Source organism: Salmo salar, chromosome 18 (assembly GCF_965601325.2).
Source record: "Salmo salar chromosome 18, fSalSal1, whole genome shotgun sequence".
NCBI lineage: Eukaryota > Metazoa > Chordata > Actinopteri > Salmoniformes > Salmonidae > Salmo > Salmo salar.
This window is the reverse complement of record NC_138308.1, coordinates 82,377,514-82,397,600: the sequence shown is the minus strand read 5'-3', so window position 1 is coordinate 82,397,600 and position 20,087 is coordinate 82,377,514. Positions and strand designations below refer to the sequence as shown.

Below are 20,087 nucleotides of genomic sequence, written 5' to 3'. Positions count from 1 at the left end.
AACAGAGGAAAGAAAACAAAGCATTCGGTCGACGCGGGCACGCGCCTGAGTCTCACAGTACTGTAAGCAGCCACTACCCAAACGCGCTACTTTTTTTCAGCCAGAGCCTGCAAAGCCACGATTCAGCTTTTTGCCGCCTTCTGAGAGCCTATGGCAGCCGTAGGAAGTGTCAAGTAACAGCAGAGATCCTTTGTAATGGATAGAGATGGCAAAGAAGGCCAAGAAATGGTCAGACAGGGTACTTCCTGTACAGAATCTTCTCAGGTTTTGACCTGCCATTTGAGTTCTGTTATACTCACAGACACCATTCAAACATTTTTAGAAACTTTGGAGTGTTTTCTATCCAAAGCCAATAATTATATGCATATTCTAGTTACTGGGCAGGAGTAGTAACCAGATTAAATCGGGTACATTTTTTTATCCAGCCGTGTCAATACTGCCCCCTAGCCCTAACAGGTTAAGTTATTATACAAAATTTGTGCAACCAATAGAATGTTATATATTACATTACATTTTAGTCATTTAGCAGACGCTCTTATCCAGAGCGACTTACAAGACAATTTATAAAAAATGTTAAGTACTGGTCCCCCGTGGGAATCGAACCCACAACCCTGGCGTTGCAAGCGCCATGCTCTACCAACTGAGCTACAGTGAGCTACAGAAAGGATCTTTCACTTTGCCTCCCATCATAAAACTGCACTTTACACTATGATGAATCACTTTGTTGCTTCATTTGCATGTGTACATCACTGTTTTACAAATAGAAGTGCACAGAATATTGCCAAACCATTGTGTATTCTTTTATTTGGGTGATATAAAAAATGTTGTGCTAGAAGTCAAAAGTTAAAACAAAAAAATGACACTTAACTTGTCCTTAACGTCATTACATAACATACTGTAGTTCTATTTTGTGAAACAACATGATCATAGATGCATTCATTAATATTTAACAACAAAGCAACCCAATCTCTAAACTGTTGGTAGCTGGGTTAGAGTAGCTACATGTATTATGTAGTTGTCTTTTAATTGTAGGCTATAGAAGTCATGTGAAAACAAAACAACAGCATTGAACTACACTAAATGTTGCATAGTTAGAACATATATATATTTTGTGAAGCTACATGATCGGTGTACTAAAGTTAACAAAAGCAACAATTCAACCCTAGAGCTCTATTCAATCTGTATTGCTGAAGCGATATCGATTCCGCGATAAGGTCATTTCCGATTGAGCCGACATATGCAGCGTTTAACGTGATTGCAGACTGCGCTAAAGGGGGAACATTGCCTTTAAATTTTAATCACTCAGTAAAGCTGAATTTCCTCGATGCGGATTGAATAGAGCCCATAATCTCTAAACTGTGACAAGCTGGGCTGTAACAAGGCTGTAACAGGGCTGTAGATGTGTTGTCTCCTGTGTTGCTCAGGGCTTGACGGTGAGCTGGGCCTGTCCGTACACCTGTCTGAGGGCAGCACAGTCCAGAATGGCCATCAGCTTAGTTGGCCCCGCCCTACGGGGGGTGAAACCCTCCGTCCACATCAGGGACGAGCCTGCTGTGATCATACTGGAATAGAAACATACATACAGTACATGAGTGCAATCCCACACAAGCCCACACATACACATGCACACACACACACACACACATGCACACACACACACACACACACACAGGTAAGCTAAGGACCCTGGGACTAAACACCTCCCGCTGCAACTGGATCCTGGACTTCCTGATGGGCCGCCTCCAGGTGGTAAGGGTAGGCAACAACACATCTGCCACACTGATCCTCAACACAGGGGCCCCTCGGGGGTGTGTACTTAGTACCCTCCTGTTCTCCCTGTTCACCCACGACTACGTTATCAAACACGATTCCAACACCATCATTAAGTTTGCTGATGACACAACAGTGGTAGGCCTGATCACTGACAACGAAGAGACAGCCTATAGGGAGAAGGTCAGAGAACTGGCAGTGTGGTGCCAGGACAACAACCTCTCGCTCAATGTGAGCAAAGACGAAGGAGCTGATCGTGGACTACAGGAAAAGGTGGCCCAACAGGCCCCCATTATCATCAACGGGGCTGTAGTGGAGCGGGCCAAGAGTTTCAAGTTCCTTGGTGTCAACGAACTAGTTTGTGTTACCAACAAACTATCATGGTCCAAACACACCAAGACAATCGTGAAGAGGGCACAACCAAACCTTTTTCCCCTCACGAGACTGAAAAGATTTGGCATGGGTCCCCAGATCCATGTATCACCGCCTGGTATGGCAACTGCTCAGCATCTGACTGTAAAATGCTACAGAGGGTAGTACGTGCAGCTCAGTACATCACTGGGGCCAAGCCTCAACGTCAACAGTGAAGAGGCAACTCCGGGATGCTGGCCTTCTAGGCAGAGGTCCTCTGTCCAGTGTCTGTGTTATTTTGCCCATCTTAATCTTTTCTTTTTATTGGCCAGTCTGAGATATGGCTTTTTCTTTTCAACTCTGCCTCGAAGGCCAGCATCCCGGAGTCGCCTCTTCACTGTTGACGTTGAGACTGGTGTTTTGTGGGTACTATTTAATGAAGCTGCCAATTGAGGACTTGTGAGGCATCTGTTTCTCAAACTAGACACTCTAATGTACGTGTCCTCTTGCTCAGCTGTGCACCGGGGCCTCCCACTCCTCTTTCTATTCTGGTTAGGGCCAAGTTTGCGCAGTTCTGTGAAGGGAGTAGTACACAGCATTGTACGAGATCTTCAGTTTCTTGGCAAATTTTTCGCATGGAATAGCCTTCAATTCTCAGAACAAGAGTAGACTGACGAGTTTCAGATGAAAGGTCTCTGTTTTTGGCCATTTTGAGCCTGTAATCGAACCCACAGATGCTGATGCTCCAGATACTCAACTAGTCTAAAGAAGGCCAGTTTTATTGCTTCTTTAATCAGGACAACAGTTTTCAGCTGTGCCAACATAATTGCAAAAGGGTTTTCTAATGATCAATTAGCCTTTTAAAATGATAAACTTGGATTGGCTAACACAATGTACTATTGGAACACAGGAGTGATGGTTGCGGATAATGGGCCTCCTTACGCCTATGTAGATATTCCATAAAGAATCTGCCGTTTCCAGCTACAATAGTCATTTACAACATTAACAATGCCTACACTGTATTTCTGATCAAATTGATGTTATTTTAATGGACAAAAAATGTACTTTTCTTTCAAAAACAAGGACATTTATAAGTGACCCCAAACTTTTGAATGGTAGTGTATATAATAGGCGGTGTCAGAGGAAAGCCCATAAAGTTGTGAGACTCCAGTCACCCAAGACACAGACTGTTTTCTCTGCTACCACACAGCAAGCGGTAGCGGAGCGCCAAGTCTAGGTCCAAAAGGCTCCTTAACAGCTTCTACCCCCAAACCATAAGACTGCTGAACAATTCATCAAATGGCCACCAGACTATTACATTGACCCCCCTCCTCCATTTGTGTTGTACACTGCTGCTACTCACTGTTTATTATCTATGCATAGTCACTTCACCTCTACCTACATGTACAAATGACCATTTACTAACCTGTACCCCCACACACTGACTCGGTACCGGTACCCTCTGTATATACCCTCATTATTGTTATGTTATTGTGTTACTTTTAATTATGTTTTACTTTTGTTTATTGGTAAATATTTTCTTAACTCTTCTTGAACTGCACTGTTGGTTAAGGGCTTGTAAGTAAGTATTTCACAGTAAGGTACCTGAATACCTGTTGAATACCTGTTGAATACCTGTTGAATACCTGGAATACCTGGAAGTGACCTGTTGTATGTGCAGCGCATGCGACAAATAAAGTTTGATTTGATATACACACACACACACACACACACACACACACACACACACACCCCCCTGCTCACCTGTAATGTTTATACTTGGGTGGCATGACTCCTGGCCCCTCCACACGAACATACACATCCTCCAGGTTAAACTTGAATGGGTTTGTGAACTCCACGGTCACCATCATCTCCTCACTCACCTTGGCGAGACCAGACACCTACAGGGGGGCGGATGACAGTTTAGAACAGTCCTGACCCTAGTCGCGAAGACCCAGCTAAGATCGAGAAATGCAGCATATTTGTAAAATCCACTGTACTTTATATACAGAACAAATTGATTCATTTTGTGCTTTCCACGATGTTCAAAGTTACCACCAGGTGACCAGACCAGGAAAAAGTCCATCAAACCAGGTCAGGTCACATGGTCAGGTCACATGATCAAATGGTCAGGTCACCATATGGTCAGGTCACATGGTCAACAAAAATTCTTAGCCTCAGATGAGTGTCAGCAGCCTCAGAAGAGTGTCCTCCTATGTGGATGAGTATGTTTTTTTATTGAATGTAATTTCATTTAATACAATATAAATTAATGGTTGAACATTAGTTGGATGGAGAGTTTGACGTATGTAGCATTATATGACCTACCTCTACAGAGAGTTTGGGTGTGTGTAGGGTGACGACCCTCATGCTGGTGATGATCTGGCCGGTCTCCTTGACCTTCCCGGTGGCAATGAAGTGGAGGTTGGCCTGCTCCACCAGTTTTCTCATGTAGTCCTGGGAACGCACCGCCATCACCTGCTTCTCAGCTGGGAAAACACACAGGGAAGACTTAGGATGTGCTTGTCTCCTTGAGTTTTATTTTATTTTTCATGTTTTTTTCTGGGGCTCCTGCTTAAGAAATATTGTAGAGCAACTAGCTTGCTCCTAGTAGAGAGAATGTTGATCTTACATGCACCCCTTAACACATACGGACATACACACACACACTCCTCAGCCCCTCCTCTTCCCTCAACCCGCCTACCTTTCTTGGGATCCAGAATCACTCTAGGTGTCTTGAAGAGGAACTCAGAGCTGGTGACTCCAGTGTAATACACCACGTTGCCACTGACGTACACGTCCACGGTACGCGCCTGGTCACTCGTGTTGTTGAACTCCAGCTTCAGCTCAAAGTCGTCCCCCACCCTCACCTCCATCAGGGGCATGTCCAGCTCCACGTCAGCCTCCGGAGGGGTGGCCTTCTCACGATGACAGCCGTACTCCTCCGCCTTCTCCAGCACCGTGCGCTCCTCGGGACTACCTGTTGATGTGGCGAGAGGGAGAGATTATAAGGTCTCTCTCAGAAGTTTCTAGAGTGGTGGTACCCCATTTACAAAGAGACAAAACCCCTTCTTTTTCCATTTTGTTACCTTCTTTAGTGGGTGTCAGAACAGAAATGACAAGATTATGTTGTAATTCTGTTATTGCATCAAATGCTTGTTTTATGCAACAGAATAAGGGGTTGTTAGAACACTGATCTGTGTGTGTTCTACTGAGGAGGGGCCTCTGGAAGATTTACGATGTCTTTGGGTGATATCGCATTCCAGAGCATGAGTTAATGTTTCTGTTCTATAAAGTAACAGGGAGAGATGACTCCAGGGCCAGACCTTGGTCTCTACACAATAAGAACTGTTTTTGCAGCAGCTGGGAAGCTGTGAATTATAAGTATCTTTCATACAAATCTTAACCTTGTGACCCATTCCAAACAGCTGTTGTTCATCATGTAGCCTGAAGGGCGTGTATCTTGGCTATAAAATACCTTTGTACTTTTGTCTCGGGGTTCTCAACGAATGATTCGTCGACCAGCCATCGGTAATGTATAGCACTCAATCGATTCTCTTTATATGTGTGTGTTGTATTGACCTGCTCCCTTATTAATACGTGAATACAGATTTAGTTCAAGTATAACTCTGACTTGTGTGATAAGTTTGTCTCTCCTCATTTGATAGTAAAGAAATTAACCATCACAGGGGTAAGATTCACGTGATGGAAAGTCAGATATGGCGGGGTGTTAATACTTTTTATGGCACTGGAGTAAGCAGGAACTGACAAAGACTGACACTTTTTGAGCCGGTATCCTAGACAAAGCCTAGTTCTGAACTTTAAAACACTGGAGATTCTCCATCGAGCATGCCTTTTAGTCCAGGACTATAGGCTTAATCTGTGTCTGGGAAACCGGCCCTTTAAGTGTTTGCTCTGTGACTCTCCCTCCCCCATCCCTCCACCCCTCCTCTCCTACCCTCAGGGAACTTGTACTGATCAGTGATGTCACGGCGAGCATCCTGGCCGGGGACTTTGGTCACCACCATCCTGCCAACATGGCTGCTGTTGACCTTGACCGGCTCCAGAGTTCCGTCCCTGGGGTTCCGTGAGTAGAACACCACATCACTGTTCACCTACAGCACAGGAAGAATGGAACACGTTCATCATGTAAAACCACTCATTAGTCAATTAGTCATATATTTGGTCATATATTTTGTCATTATTGTAATGACGTAATATATGGTAATATACAGTGCATTCGGAAAGTATTCAGACCCCTTTCCCTTTTCCACATTTTGTTATGTTACAGCCTTATTCTAAAATGTATAAAATAATCTTTCCCCTCATCAATCTACACAGAATACCCCATAATGACGAAGCAAAAACTGGTTTTTAAATTATTTTGAAAAAAATAAAAAACGGAAATATCACATGTACATAAGTATTCAGACCCTTTGCTATGACACTCGAAATTGAGCTCAGGTGCATCCTGTTTCCATCGATTATCCTTGAGATGTTTCTACAACTTTTGATAGAGTTCACCTGTGGTAAATTCAACTGATTGGACATGATTTGGAAAGGCACACACCTGTTATATAAGGTCCCACATTTGACAGATCACGTCAGAGCAAAAACCAAGCCACGAGGTCGAAGGAATTGTCCTTAGAGCTCTGAGATAGGATTGTGTCAAGGCACAGATCTGGGGTTGGGTACCAAAACATTTATGCAGCATTGAAGGTCCCCTAGAACAGAGTGGTCTCCATCATTCTTAAATGGAAGAAGTTTGGAACCACCATGACTCTTCCTACAGCTGGCCGCCCGGCCAAACTGAGCAATCGGGGAAGAAGGGCCTTGGTCAAGGAGGTGACTAAGAACCCGATGGTCACTCTGACAAAGCTCCAGAGTTCCTCTGTGGAGATGGGAGAACCTTCCAGAAGGACAACCATCTCTGCAACACTCCACCAATCAGGCCTTATGGTAGAATGGCCAGACGAAAGCCACTCCTCAGTAAAAGGAACATGACAGTCTGTTTGGAGTTTGCCAAAAGGCACCTAAATGACTTCTCAGACCTTGAGAAACAAGATTCTCTGGTCTGATGAAACCAAGATTGAACTATTTGGCCTGAATGCCAAGCGTCACGTCTGGAGGAAACATGACACCATCCCTAAGTTGAAGCGTGGTGGTGGCAGCATTATGCTGTGGGGTGGTGCACAATTGGCCCAGCGTCGTCCAGGTTAGTGGAAGGTTTGGCCGGGGTAGGCCATCATTGTAAAATATGTCTTCGTTCTTAACTGACTTGCCTAGTTAAATAAAGGTTCAATTAAAAAAATCTAAATTCAAACGGCAGGGACTGGGAGACAGGATCGAGGGAAAGATGAACGGAGCAAAGTACAGAGAGATCCTTGATGAAAACTTGCTCAGGACCTCAGACTGGGGCAAAGCTTCACCTTCCAACAGGACAACGACCCTAAGCACACAGCCAAGACAACGCAGGAGTGGCTTCGGGACAAGTCTCTGAATGTCCTTGAGTGGTCCAGCCAGAGGCCTCACCATCCAACGTGACAGAGTTTGAGAGGATCTGCAGAGAAGAATGTGAGAAACTCCCCAAATACAGGTGTGCCAAGCTTGTAGTGTCATACCCAAGAAGACTCAAGGCTGTAATCTCTGCCAAAGGTGCTTCGACAAAGTACTGAGTAAAGGGTCCGGATACTTATGTAAATGTGATATTTCAGTTGTTGCTTTGTTATACATTTGCCCATTATGCGGTAGTGTGTGTAGATTGATGAGAAAAAAAAACAGATTGAATCCAGTTTAGAATACAGCTGTAACATAACAAAACGTGGAAAATGTCAAGGGGTCTGAATACTTTTTGAATGCACTGAATATGACCATATGTATTTCCATATATATAACCATATGTATTACATATATATTACCATATATATAACCATATGTATTACCACATATATAACCATATGTATTACCATATATATTACCATATATATAACCACATGTATTACCATATATATAACCACATGTATTACCATATATATAACCATATACATCTATATATGTTGCACCCTCGACAACCGCTATGATTATTATTATTTGACCATGCTGGTCATCTATGAACATTTGAACATCTTGGTCATGTTCTGTTATAATCTCCACCCGGCTCAGCCAGAAGAGGACTGGCCACCCCTCATAGCCTGGTTCCTCTATAGGTTTCTTCCTAGGTTCTGGCCTTTCTAGGGAGTTTTTCCTAGCCACCGTGCTTCTACACCTGCATTGCTTGCTGTTTGGGGTTTTAGGCTGGGTTTCTGTACAGCACTTTGTGACATCAGCTGATGTAAGAAGGGCTTTATAAATAAATTGGATTGATTGATTGAAATATTACCATATAAATAACCATATGTATTACCATATATAGATAACCATATGTATTACCATGGTAATAACCCCCCAAATATGTATAGGTACTGCATATTCACTGTTAGACTAAGAGTTCAGTGATTCAAACTTTAAATGAGCTTTCTTGGTAAGTGGCCAGTAGGGGTTGTAACATTTTGTATACTGTCCTGTGCAGTTAGTGTCCTGCTCCACTAGGATGGTTCATCGTTGTAGTCTTTACCTCGGCAAACACGAATGGTGCGTCGAACGGGAAGCAGATCTGTCCGTGTTTGATGGCCTGGACGGATGCAGGACCACACCTGTACATCCCTATAGAAAGACACATTAGGTATTTTATTACAAATAAGTATCAGTACAGTATAACATAGCACCTCTTAAATTAGCGAACAAAATGTAGAAATTGTATAACATGGTCAGCAAGGTCAGTAAAAGTGTACACGCGCATGTGTGTGTGTGCGCATGTGAATGTGTGTGTGGGCACGTGGGTGCACTTGCATGTAAACGTGTGTGTAGGAACACCTCACCATCGCTGGTCTCCTGGGGTGTAGCATCCACAGCCTGCCAGCCCCCAAACCCTTGAGGAAGGTCCGGCCTGCTCATGTAGCACTCGTTCCAGCAATGGTAGTTCCTACGACAACACAACCATCCCATCATTTCACTGTAACATCCAATGATTTTAAATGCAGTGTGTGTACTCTTTAAATGCAGTGTGTGTACTCTTTAAATGCAGTGTGTGTACTCTTTAAATGCAGTGTGTGTACTCTTTAAATGCAGTGTATGCACTCTCGTGGATGAATTGTGTTTTTAAATGGTCAATTCAAATCAGAAGGTTATTTCAAGCATTGTCTGTCACTAAATCAGTTCTACCAAATGAAGTAGTGCTGAGCGATTCACCAAAATGTTGTTTTTTGGGAGGGTTACTTGAATTCCATTTACAATAGTTCACAAAAAAATTAAGTTGAACTATGTGGGACGCTGGCTGAAGGGAGTTGAGGTGTTCATTAAGCAAATATTCAAACTAGTTCAGCGCAGAAACGTGGTAATGAACTACTTAAGCAATAATACATGAGGCCATGTGTTATGACATTTTATCATGACTGTGATGTGGTCATAGCCACGAGGCGAAGCCGAGTGGTATTTGTTATTTTATTAGGATCCCCATTAGCTGTTGCAAAAGCAGCAGCTCGACCACCACAGCCATGATAAAAATGTCATAACACATGGCCTCAAGTGTATTATTGCTTTTATACAACGGGTTACCAGCGTTAGAAATCAAGATTATTTCTCAAACTATCAATTTTTACACCGAATATGATGTTACATTCACTAACACTGATTGTCAAATGATTTCAATTATCGTCTGTCGCTCTGAATCAGTTCTACCAGATGGAGTCCTTGGTGCGGTGCTTGTCAATTCTGCCATTCTCATCCAGGATAACATCAGTCTTCAGGTTGCCGTCGTTGTCGTGGGCAGAGTAGAAGTTGGTGACAACCCTGGCGGGGATGCCCAGACAGCGCAGGACTGGGGAGTGGGAAGGGAAGGAAAATGATTTAATCAGCAAATACAAAGAAATATAAGGAATTCTGCACATCAAAGAGGGGAATAAGTTATTTCAATTCTGTTTGTTACAATAAACTAAACAGCAGCAACTTGTCAATCCAAACCGTAGACTACTACTGAACCCCACCCACCCCTATTCAAACACTCTTCATTCTCTAATAATGGGTGGTATAGCCATTCATACTTAGGCAATGTCTCCCAATCCTGGTCCTGGGGACCCAAAGGGGTGGACATTTAAGCTTTTGATCTAGTACTAAAACAGCTGATTCCACTAATCATCTCATCATCAAGCCTTTGATTAGAATCAGGTGTATTAGTGCTAGTTGCAAAAACAAAAATGTGCACCCCTTTGGGTCCCCAGGACCAGGATACCTTAGTATGAATGTCTTGGAAAACACTGGATTGGAAAACACTGTACTAAGGGATGAACGGTGGTGTTGCGAGTGTTGTGTCTCACAGGTGTTGAAGACGGCAGCATAGACCCAGCACTGGGCGTAGCAGACGGGTGTCTTGCTGCTGGAGTAGTTGAGGAGGATCTCAGTGCTTCCTGTCCAGGAGGTGGGGGCCACTCCGTAGGTGTAATCACCGCTCCAGTTCCCCACCAGCACCCCGTCGTCGTCATGAGAGTTCAGCTGGGAGACAGAGAGGTAAATATGCTGTAGTTTGAGTCTGAAATGGCACCCAATTCCCTTTATAGTGCATTAGTTTGACCAGAGCCTTATGGGCCATGTCAAAAGTAGTGCACTATATGCTAAGAGTGGCATTTTGGATGCAACAGTAGCCTTTTACATGCCTACATTGAGTTGTAAGTACAAATCTGTCTTCCGTACAAATCTCTCTTCTGTACAAATCTGTCTTCTGTAAAATCTCTTCTGTACAAATCTGTCTTCTGTAAAATCTCTTCTGTACAAATCTGTCTTCCACGTATGGCTTTTTCATTTCTCCATTGAGTTTTACTTATAAATGTACTATGGGAAAAGTTTGTAAGAATGTTATCTGAAAGGGTTCTCTGCGTTGTATTGACTGGTGGTAACCACGTAACCCTCACCATGGCGGAGGCCTTCCGGGCTACTTTGATGGCGTCGCCCCGGTTGGTGATGGGCATGGCAGCTTTATCCATGATGAACAGACAGGCATCCAGCACCCCATAGTCAAACTGCAACAAGCAAAGTTTAAAATTGAGGATTAACTTGTAAATATACGTATGAGGGTTTTATGGCCAGTCTTTGTATTCAAAGCAATACATGAGTGGAAAACATCTCGTGTGGAACATGTGTGGAAAATCTCTGCTGCACGGCCAACCAACCCCATTTATCTGTGACTATATTCACGACACAGCATGGCCTCTTGGGCTTTATTAACAGACATAGTCTATGAAATTGTGTTCGAAATGATTGTCCAAACAATGTAAAATGATTTGTACCTGACCAAAGTTCCAGGGCCGCTCAGACATGTCGTCATACGCCCCGTGGTAGATGACCCCCACCTCGTTGAGAACACACTCCTCCCTCTCATCGTCATCATCCAGGAACACAGAATCGCCTGATGGAAGGGAAAACAGAACGCTAGAATGGAATTCAAAATTCTATGATCAGAATGTACAGTTGAAGTCGGAAGTTTACATACACTTAGGTTGGAATCATTAAAACTCGTTTTTCAACCACTCCACAAATTTCTTGTTGACAAACTATAGTTTTGGCAAGTCGGTTAGGACATCTACTTTGTGCATGACAGAAGTAATTTTTCCAACAATTGTTTACAGACAGATTATTTCACTTATAATTCACTGTATCACAATTCCAGTGGGTCAGAGGTTTACATACACTAAGTTGACTGTGCCTTTAAACAGCTTGGAAAATTCCAGAAAATGATGTCATGGCTTTAGAAGCTTCTGATAGGCTAATTGACATCATTTGAGTCAATTGGAGGTGTACCTGTGGATGTATTTCAAGGCCTACCTTCAAACTCAGTGCCGCTTTGCTTGACAACATGGGAAAATCAAAAGAAATCAGCCAAGACCTCAGAAAAAAATTGTAGACCTCCACAAGTCTGGTTCATCCTTGGGAGCAATTTCCAAGCGCCTGAAGGTACCACGTTCATCTGTACAAACAATAATGCGCAAGTACAAACACCATGGGCCCACGCAGCCGTCATACCGCTCAGGAAGGAGACACGTTCTTTTGTGGGCATAACTGTGGGCATAACTGAAAAAGCGTGTGCGAGCAAGGAGGCCTACAAACTTCACTCAGTTACACCAGCTCTGTCAGGAGGAATAGACCACAATTCACCGACCTTATTATGGGAAGCTTGTGGAAGGCTACCCGAAACGTTTGACCCAAGTTAAACTATTTAAAGGCAATGCTACCAAATACTAATTGAATGTACGTAAACTTCTGACCCACAGGAATTTTTACTAGGATCAAATGTCAGGAATTGTGAAAAACTGAGTTTAAATGTATTTGGATAAGGTGTATGTAAACTTCCGACTTCAACTGTATGTTTTTAAACAAGATAGAGGTAGCTTGATCAATCAATCAATCAATCAATTAATCAATCAGCGCAAACAACTGATGTGGGACCAGACTAGTGGGATAGCTGTCATCAGTCAGTGTCGATCACAGACCTGTTGCCCATGCGTTGAAGAGGACGTAGAGGTCTCGACTCTCGTCCCTCCTGGTCCTGCGGATTCCGTAGGGCGTCACCACCGCCACGTACGTGCGCCACTTTCCCACAATGCAGTCTGGCGCGGGGGTGATGCCCACTGTGACTACGTTGTCGGTGCTGTCCACCACCCGGCCGGCCCACGGGCTCTGGCGGTCCTTGGCCACAGACACAGGGATGTAGGTGCCCTTACTGAACTGGGGACTGCCCCCTGGTGGATTGGTGGAACAAGAGGAATGACATGTCTTGCTAGCTTGCTAACACTGTGACTTCCGCTCCGGGGATGAAGTTTCATCTAGGATCAGCTCCCCCTTCCCCAATCGTAACCATAAAGGCCAGGTGCAGTCAAAAACTAGATTTTATTCTGTTTTATATTTATTTCCATGCTATGAGGTTGGAATAATACTGTGAAATTATGACATTTATGATAACGTCCTTATAGTGTAAGAGCTGTATGAAAATGTTTGAAATTTCAGCCTGTTTTGCTGGGATGGGGTTTTGGCCTTCCATGGTAGCATCACCAGGTGTTAAATGAGTTAATAAACCACTAAGAAAGAGAGTTCCAAACCTCTCTACCAAAAACAACTCATTTTCAGTTTTCCCCTCCCCACTCAAACCACTCCCAGACAGTTCTAGCAAAATTCTTGTTTGAGAAATTGCTCTTTGCTGAGAATCTATTTTGTATTTTTTTTTACCATTTTAATTGAAAACAATCATAGTATGGTACTTCCTTGTTACCCAGAAATTATTTGATATTGAGATACAAATGGCTGCTTTGGACCTTTAACCATTAGTGGGGAGTACGCAAAACTGACCCCAGATCAGCAGCATCACCTTACACCGAGCCTTCGCATTAAGCTATGGTAACACCCTGAACTAGAGATGTGGTACTAGAGACATGGTAACACCCTGGACTAGAGCTATGGTAACATGGAGCTATTGCAACACCCTGGACTAGAGCCATGGTAACACCCTGGGCTAGTGCTATGGTAACACCCTGGACGAGAGCTATGGTAACACCATGGACTAGAGCTAGGGTAATACCCTGGACAAGAGCTACGGTAACACCCTGGACTAGAGCTACGGTAACACCCGGGACTATAGCTTCGGTAACACCGTGGACTATAGCTTCGGTAACACCCTGGACTAGAGCTACGGTAACGCCCTGGACTAGAGCTACAGTAAACCATGGACTAGAGCTACGGTAACACCCGGGACTAGAGCTACGGTAACACCCTGGACTAGAGCTATGGTAGACCTAACCACTGATTCAATAAAGAAAGATAGATACAGTACTACATGCACACTGTTGAATCCCACCTTAGTTTGATTATGTTTCAAGCTGTTAGATTAAAAACTGCAGGAGCATTTAACAATGTACATTTCTTTCATGACATTACTTTTGAACTGCTTCTAAACTAGTAACTATGGATACAGAGTGAGATGTTTTTGATTCTGGGAAGCTTTTTAGGTGGGGGTTTATTTATCTCACCAATGATGAACTCCACAGCGAACTGATCATCGGAGGGTTTGTAAGGACGGTCAAAGGTCACCTTGAGCTGGAACTCCTGGCCCCTGCGGACAATGAGGTGGTCACTGGCATACAGGTGTGTGCTGTGCTGTGGCGTATTGACCTCATCTGGCCTCCGCAGCATGTTCACGTCCCAGATGTCCAAGAACTCTGGAGGGAGGGAGAAGGGGAGGGAGGGAGAGCGAGAGAGGGAGAGCGAGAGAGGGAGAGCGAGATGGGGGAGAGCGAGAGAGAGGGGGCGAGAGAGAGAGAAAGGGCGCAAGAGAGAGAGAGTGGGCAGGAGAGCGGGAGAGAGGGGGCGGGAGAGAGAGCGAGAGAGGGGGCAGGAGAGAGAGCGAGAGAGCGAGAGAGAGGGGGCAGGAGAGAGAGAGAGTGGGAGAGAGAGGGGGCAGGAGAGAGAGAGAGTGGGGGAGAGAGGGGGCGGGAGAGAGAGAGAGAGGACGGGAGAGAGAGAGGATGGGAGAGAGAGGTGCGGGTGAGAGAGAGGGAGAGGGAGAGGGATAGAGACAGGGGCGGGAGATAGAGGGGGCGGGAGAAAAAGCGAGAGAGGGGGCAGGAGACAGAGAGAGAGAGAGAGAGAGGAGAGAGAGAGAGAGAGAGAGCAACCTGTCATCATTATCTGGCTCCAAGGAGCATTCCTCGGAGACGAGGCCATACCCCAAATTATTCAACCTTTGTTGTCATTCAGTTAAGCCTGGACTTGATTGAAGTGCATTTGAGATTTAAAAAGGCTTCTGAAAGTTTGTAATTTCCAAAATGTCAATTACTTATAATTCACATTTCCTGTTGCTGCAGGATTATTTTCCTGCAGTAGCAAATGTACTCAAATTAAGACCCCACATTAAGAATGGGAAGCATTGTTCGAAGTGGTCCGAAGTAGGGCTATGACCCCCCCCATCCATACATTTGAGAATGTTTCATTTTTCAAACACCTGAAACAGCTTTTTTCCTGTAATCTAGAGCCATAATCGTTATGCTTAATTCTAAGTAAAAAAGATGTATATTTTTCAGCATATCTAAGCATACCTCTTGTGCTGTCTGTATCCTCCTGACTGCTGGTTCTTTAAAAAAATATATAAAAAAGAAAAGGCTTTTCTGCATCTCTGCTAAAATCTGGGTAAAATATTGAAAGGAATATGAGTCTTATTCAGTATATTTATTTATTGCTTTTCTAAAGTCTACCAACCTTGCCAGCAGGCATGCCAGCTAAGATAGTTAGACAAGCTCATTCTCCTCCTCACCCCTGAGTGGAGGAGGTCCTCGGGGCCCAATTATGCCGAAGGAATCAAACTCAGGCACCTCCTCCCCCTCTGCATTGGAGCTGGCGATGGGGGCGGCGCTGCGGCCGCGGTGGGACACCTGGGGTAGCGGCTGGGCTGCGGGCTCCAGGTTAGACATGGTACTAGCGCTGAAATGTCACCTCACAGGCCTTGGACACAGACAGATGGACGGACAGACAGACAGGCAGGCAGGAGGACATTTTACATTTACATTTTAGTCATTTAGCAGACGCTCTTATCCAGAGCGACTTACAGTAGTGAATGCATACATTTCATACAACTCATACATTTTTTTTTTTTTTTTTCTGTGCTGGCCCCCCGTGGGAATCGAACCCACAACCCTGGTGTTGCAAACACCATGCTCTACCAACTGAGCTACAGGGAAGGCTGGACAGACAGACAGGTAGACAGGCAGACAGACATACAGGCAGAAGGACAGACAGGCAAGCAGACAGACAGACAGGCAAGCAGACAGACAGAGTGATAATGATATACGATACCGCAGAACAGTTCAGAAGTTCATAAAGAATAATATGAAATGGGCAGGAGGGGATCTGATCCCAGATCAGCAATCTGAGATGCTTAATGAACACCGGTCCTAAATTCCATCGATGGTAGCATATCACTGACAACTCCATTCATATTCAGGATGCTAAGGGATGAACTGTTCCGACAACCATCTGTTTCACATTGAGGTATGGCAGCAGTAGTGAGCGTGAGTACGGAGCTGGATGAGACACACGTAAACTTTAACACAAGCCACATGTATATATATCAAATAAATATTTGCATATCAGTGACTAGATCAGCAAACTTACGTATGAAAGGCTTTGTGGTTTCACTGAGAGGAGCCTGTGTTTGTTTTTTTCTTGTTTAATTATGTGCTGTATAAAGAAAACGAGGGCGCAATTCCAAAAAGCGGTTGGCAAAGTCAAACATTTTTGTGTTGTTTGTTTTGGCGTTGTGTTATTCTGAGTGCCATTAAACTGTGCAGTTCAGCTGAATTAAAGAGAAAAAGGGTTGTTAACGATCAAGGAATTCTAAACTTGAATCATCCCTGATTTTGTGTCAGCGGGGGTCACAACAGTGATGTCATCACATTTCTTTGTTTAGAATCAACATGTTGGATTCATTTAAAAAAAAAAGTAAAAACATTCCATTTGCGGTGGGTCATTTTGATAATTTGGGCACGTAGCGAAAAAGACTATGTACCAATACAAATATGCCAGTATTTGTGGTAAAATTAAGTAATATTATGGAACAGATTTACAAGTAGGAGGTAATAATAGTAAGTAGGGGTTAAAATATAAATGAAGAAACTATATACTCTGTATCCAAGTCCAAACCTGGCAGTTCACGAAATAGGCTTTGCATTTAGCGCAGGTCCAGCAGTCATAAAACAACAAGCTATTAGACCCCATCATAAACTACAAGCAGTGGTGCAAAGTTACTAATGTTGGATTAGTTCAAACTCCATTGAGCCACAAGCTTCCATCTTATAGGGACTAACATCAAAACCATGGAAGTAAATTAAGTCTCTAGACACATACTGCAAGTCGATCATCCACAGATGATGCAATCTCTATTGCACTCCTCACTGCGCTTTCACACCTGGACAAAAGGAACACCTATGTGAGAATGCTATTCATTGACTACAGCTCAGCGTTTAACACCATAGTGCCCTCAAAGCTCATCACTAAGCTTAGGACCCTGGGACTAAACACCTCACTCTGCAACTGGATGCTGGATGTCCTGACGAGCCGCTCCCAGGTGGTAAGGGTAGGTAACAACACACCCGCCACGCTGATCCTCAACACAGGGGCCCCTCAGAGGTGCGTGCTCAGTCACCTCCTGTACTCCCTGTTCACTCATGACTGCACGGTCAGGCACGACTCCAACACCATCCTTAAGTTTGACGATGACACAACAGTGGTAGGCCTGATCACTGACAATGACGAGACGGCCTATAGGGAGGAAGTCAGAGATCTGGCCATGTGGTGCCAAGACAACAGCCTCTCTCTCAACGAGATCAAGACAAGGAGATGATTGTGGACGACAGGAAAAGGATGACCGAGCACGTCCCCATTCTCATCGACAGGGCTGTAGTGGAGCAGGTTGAGAGCTTCAAGTTCCTTGGTGTCCACATCACCAACAAACTAACATGGTCCATGCACAACAAGACAGTCGTGAAGGGGGCACGACAAAATCGATTCCCCCTCAAGAGACTGAAAATATTTGTCATGGGTCCTCAGATCCTCAAAAGGTTCTACAGCTGCACCATCGAGAGCATCCTTACTGGTTGCATCACTGCCTGGTATGGCAAATGCTCGGCCTCCGACCGCAAGGTGCAATAGAGGGTAGTGCGTACAGCCCAGTACATCACTGGGGCCAAGCTTCCTGCCATCTAGGACCTCTATACCAGGCAGTGTCAAAGGACACCCTAAAAATTGTCAAAGACCCCAGCCACCCCAGTCATAGACTGTTCTCTCTGCTACCACATGGCAAGCGGTACCGGAGCGCCAAGTCTAGGTCCAAGAGGCTTCTAAACAGCTTCTACCCCCAAGCCATAAGACTCCTGAACATCTAATCAAATGGCTACCCAGACTATTTGTATTGGCCCCCACCTCTTTTACGCTACTCTCTGTTATTATCTATGCATAGTCACTTTAATAACTCTACCGACATGTACAGGTGACCTCAATTACCTCTACTAACTAGTGCCCCCCCGCACATTGACTCTGTAGCCCCTTTCATATAGCCTCGCTATAGTTATTTTAACGCTGCTCTATAAATATTTGTTACTTTTATTTCTTATTTTTTTAGGTATTTTTTTCGTAAAACTGCATGGTTGGTTAAGGGCTTGTAAGTAAGCATTTCACTGTAAGGTCTACTACACCTGTTGTATTCGGCGCATGTGACAAATAACATTTGATTTGATTTGATAAAGCAACACTAAGCTAAAGATCACCTCACCCAACCATCCCCCCTGGGGGTCTTTACTTTCACAGCCTGTTTATTATAGGTAGGGAGGAGGGAGGAGCGGGGGGGGGGGTTATTGAAACGAGTATGTAAGAGTGTGGTATCACTGTTTTAATAATTCAATACACAATGGTTGTTTTCATAAAATGTAAGTATGGCACATCATACGTCATGCAGCTTTGTGGCACAAACACCTATTTGAGAATGGAGTCGTTATGTAATGGGCGTTTGCTGTGCTGGTCCAGGAGACAGGTTTGGGGTGTATGTCAACCAAACAGCATCTGTGTCAACCAAACAACCCAGCATTTTTTTTAGAGTGCACACAAACGTGCATTCTGTAGAAACAACATCACCACAGGTTTTTATAGATGTTCTTTGGGACTGTGCCTATTTGTTGTGGAAATGCTGCAGGGTATTACTATTTTACTGTACAGGGCTACATTTTCAGAGTGCAAAAAATACCGGGAACCTCCTTATAATCTCGCAGTGTGATTTAGTTTGAAACTTTTCTTCTACAATGTGTGTTATAAGGAGCTGATTATTAAAAAATTGTTTTAACGAAGCAATACATCAAGTCTTCTCTTTACATTGTTGAGGACATTTTTCAAATGTAACCATAGCTTTATATCATTTTTTCCACTTTGCGCAATGCCTTTGCACTACAAAAATGTCCCCATACAGTTGCATGTAGTGTGGTGTGAACATGCATTAACATAAATATACACACTTGTGCAAACGTGACTCCTGCATTAATAGTTTAACAGCATTTTACAACCAAAGGAAAAGAAAAAGATGCAGAAGCATCAAATAATCCTGATTCTGAACCAGATCACAGTGTGGAATAAACTGAACCAGATCATGGTGTGGAATAAAGAACAATTCAAACCAGCACTCTGTTCACATGCTGGAACTGGAACATTCCATTTAGAACTTTCATAAGCCCCCAGGTACCCACATAAAATCTGCTTTTATTAGCGTTTAGAATTTTTTTTAAAGGTGCTGTAGTATGTAACAAAATGGAGAGATGGATACATGGGCCGAATTAAAGGGCTTGCAGTGACCAGTGAAGACTAAACTCACCTCTGTAGAAGTTGAAGAGGGGAAGGCTGCAGTAGACTGGTAGAGTTGTTCCTCCGTGGGCTGTTTGTCTCTCTCACACAGACAAGCTGCTACTGGCTCTCTGTATGGGGACCCTCTGCATCCACTTATATATAGGGGAGGGAAGGGCCCTCTCCATGGCAGAGATAATGTTGTGTGTGTGTGTGTGTGTGTGTGTGTGTGTGTGTGTGTGTGTGTGTGTGTGTGTGTGTGTGTGTGTGTGTGTGTGTGTGTGTGTGTGTGTGTGTGTGTGTGTGTGTGTGTGTGTGTGTGTGTGTGTGTGTGTGTGAGAGAGAATGTGCGAGAGAGCCAGTCTCAGTGTTAGGATGGGCTGTGTGAATAAGGAGTTTAGGTTGCATTGGGCTCTTTGAGTAGGCGGTTCGGCCAATTTGGGATGAAGGTGTGGAATGTGTCATCTCTGTTGGACAGACAGTGAAAGATGGGCAAGTACTGGAGACAAGCC

At 44.1% G+C, this 20,087-nt stretch overlaps 1 protein-coding gene across 1 annotated transcript; it reads right to left on the bottom strand.

Annotated features, from left to right (window-relative positions):
• Positions 1 to 787: 787 nt before the first annotated feature.
• Positions 788 to 19,737, bottom strand: LOC106577836 (coagulation factor XIII A chain). The gene is made up of 15 exons (XM_014156198.3): positions 19,607 to 19,737; positions 15,509 to 15,696; positions 14,229 to 14,417; positions 12,699 to 12,947; positions 11,499 to 11,617; positions 11,124 to 11,231; positions 10,533 to 10,707; positions 9,898 to 10,036; positions 9,039 to 9,142; positions 8,735 to 8,823; positions 6,080 to 6,236; positions 4,826 to 5,101; positions 4,450 to 4,610; positions 3,886 to 4,022; positions 788 to 1,562 (listed from the first exon to the last, which is right to left on the bottom strand). The coding sequence occupies exons 2-15, from the start codon at positions 15,663 to 15,665 to the stop codon at positions 1,421 to 1,423; spliced, it is 2,202 nt and encodes a 733-aa protein (XP_014011673.1). The 5' UTR covers positions 15,666 to 15,696; positions 19,607 to 19,737; the 3' UTR covers positions 788 to 1,420.
• Positions 19,738 to 20,087: the final 350 nt, after the last annotated feature.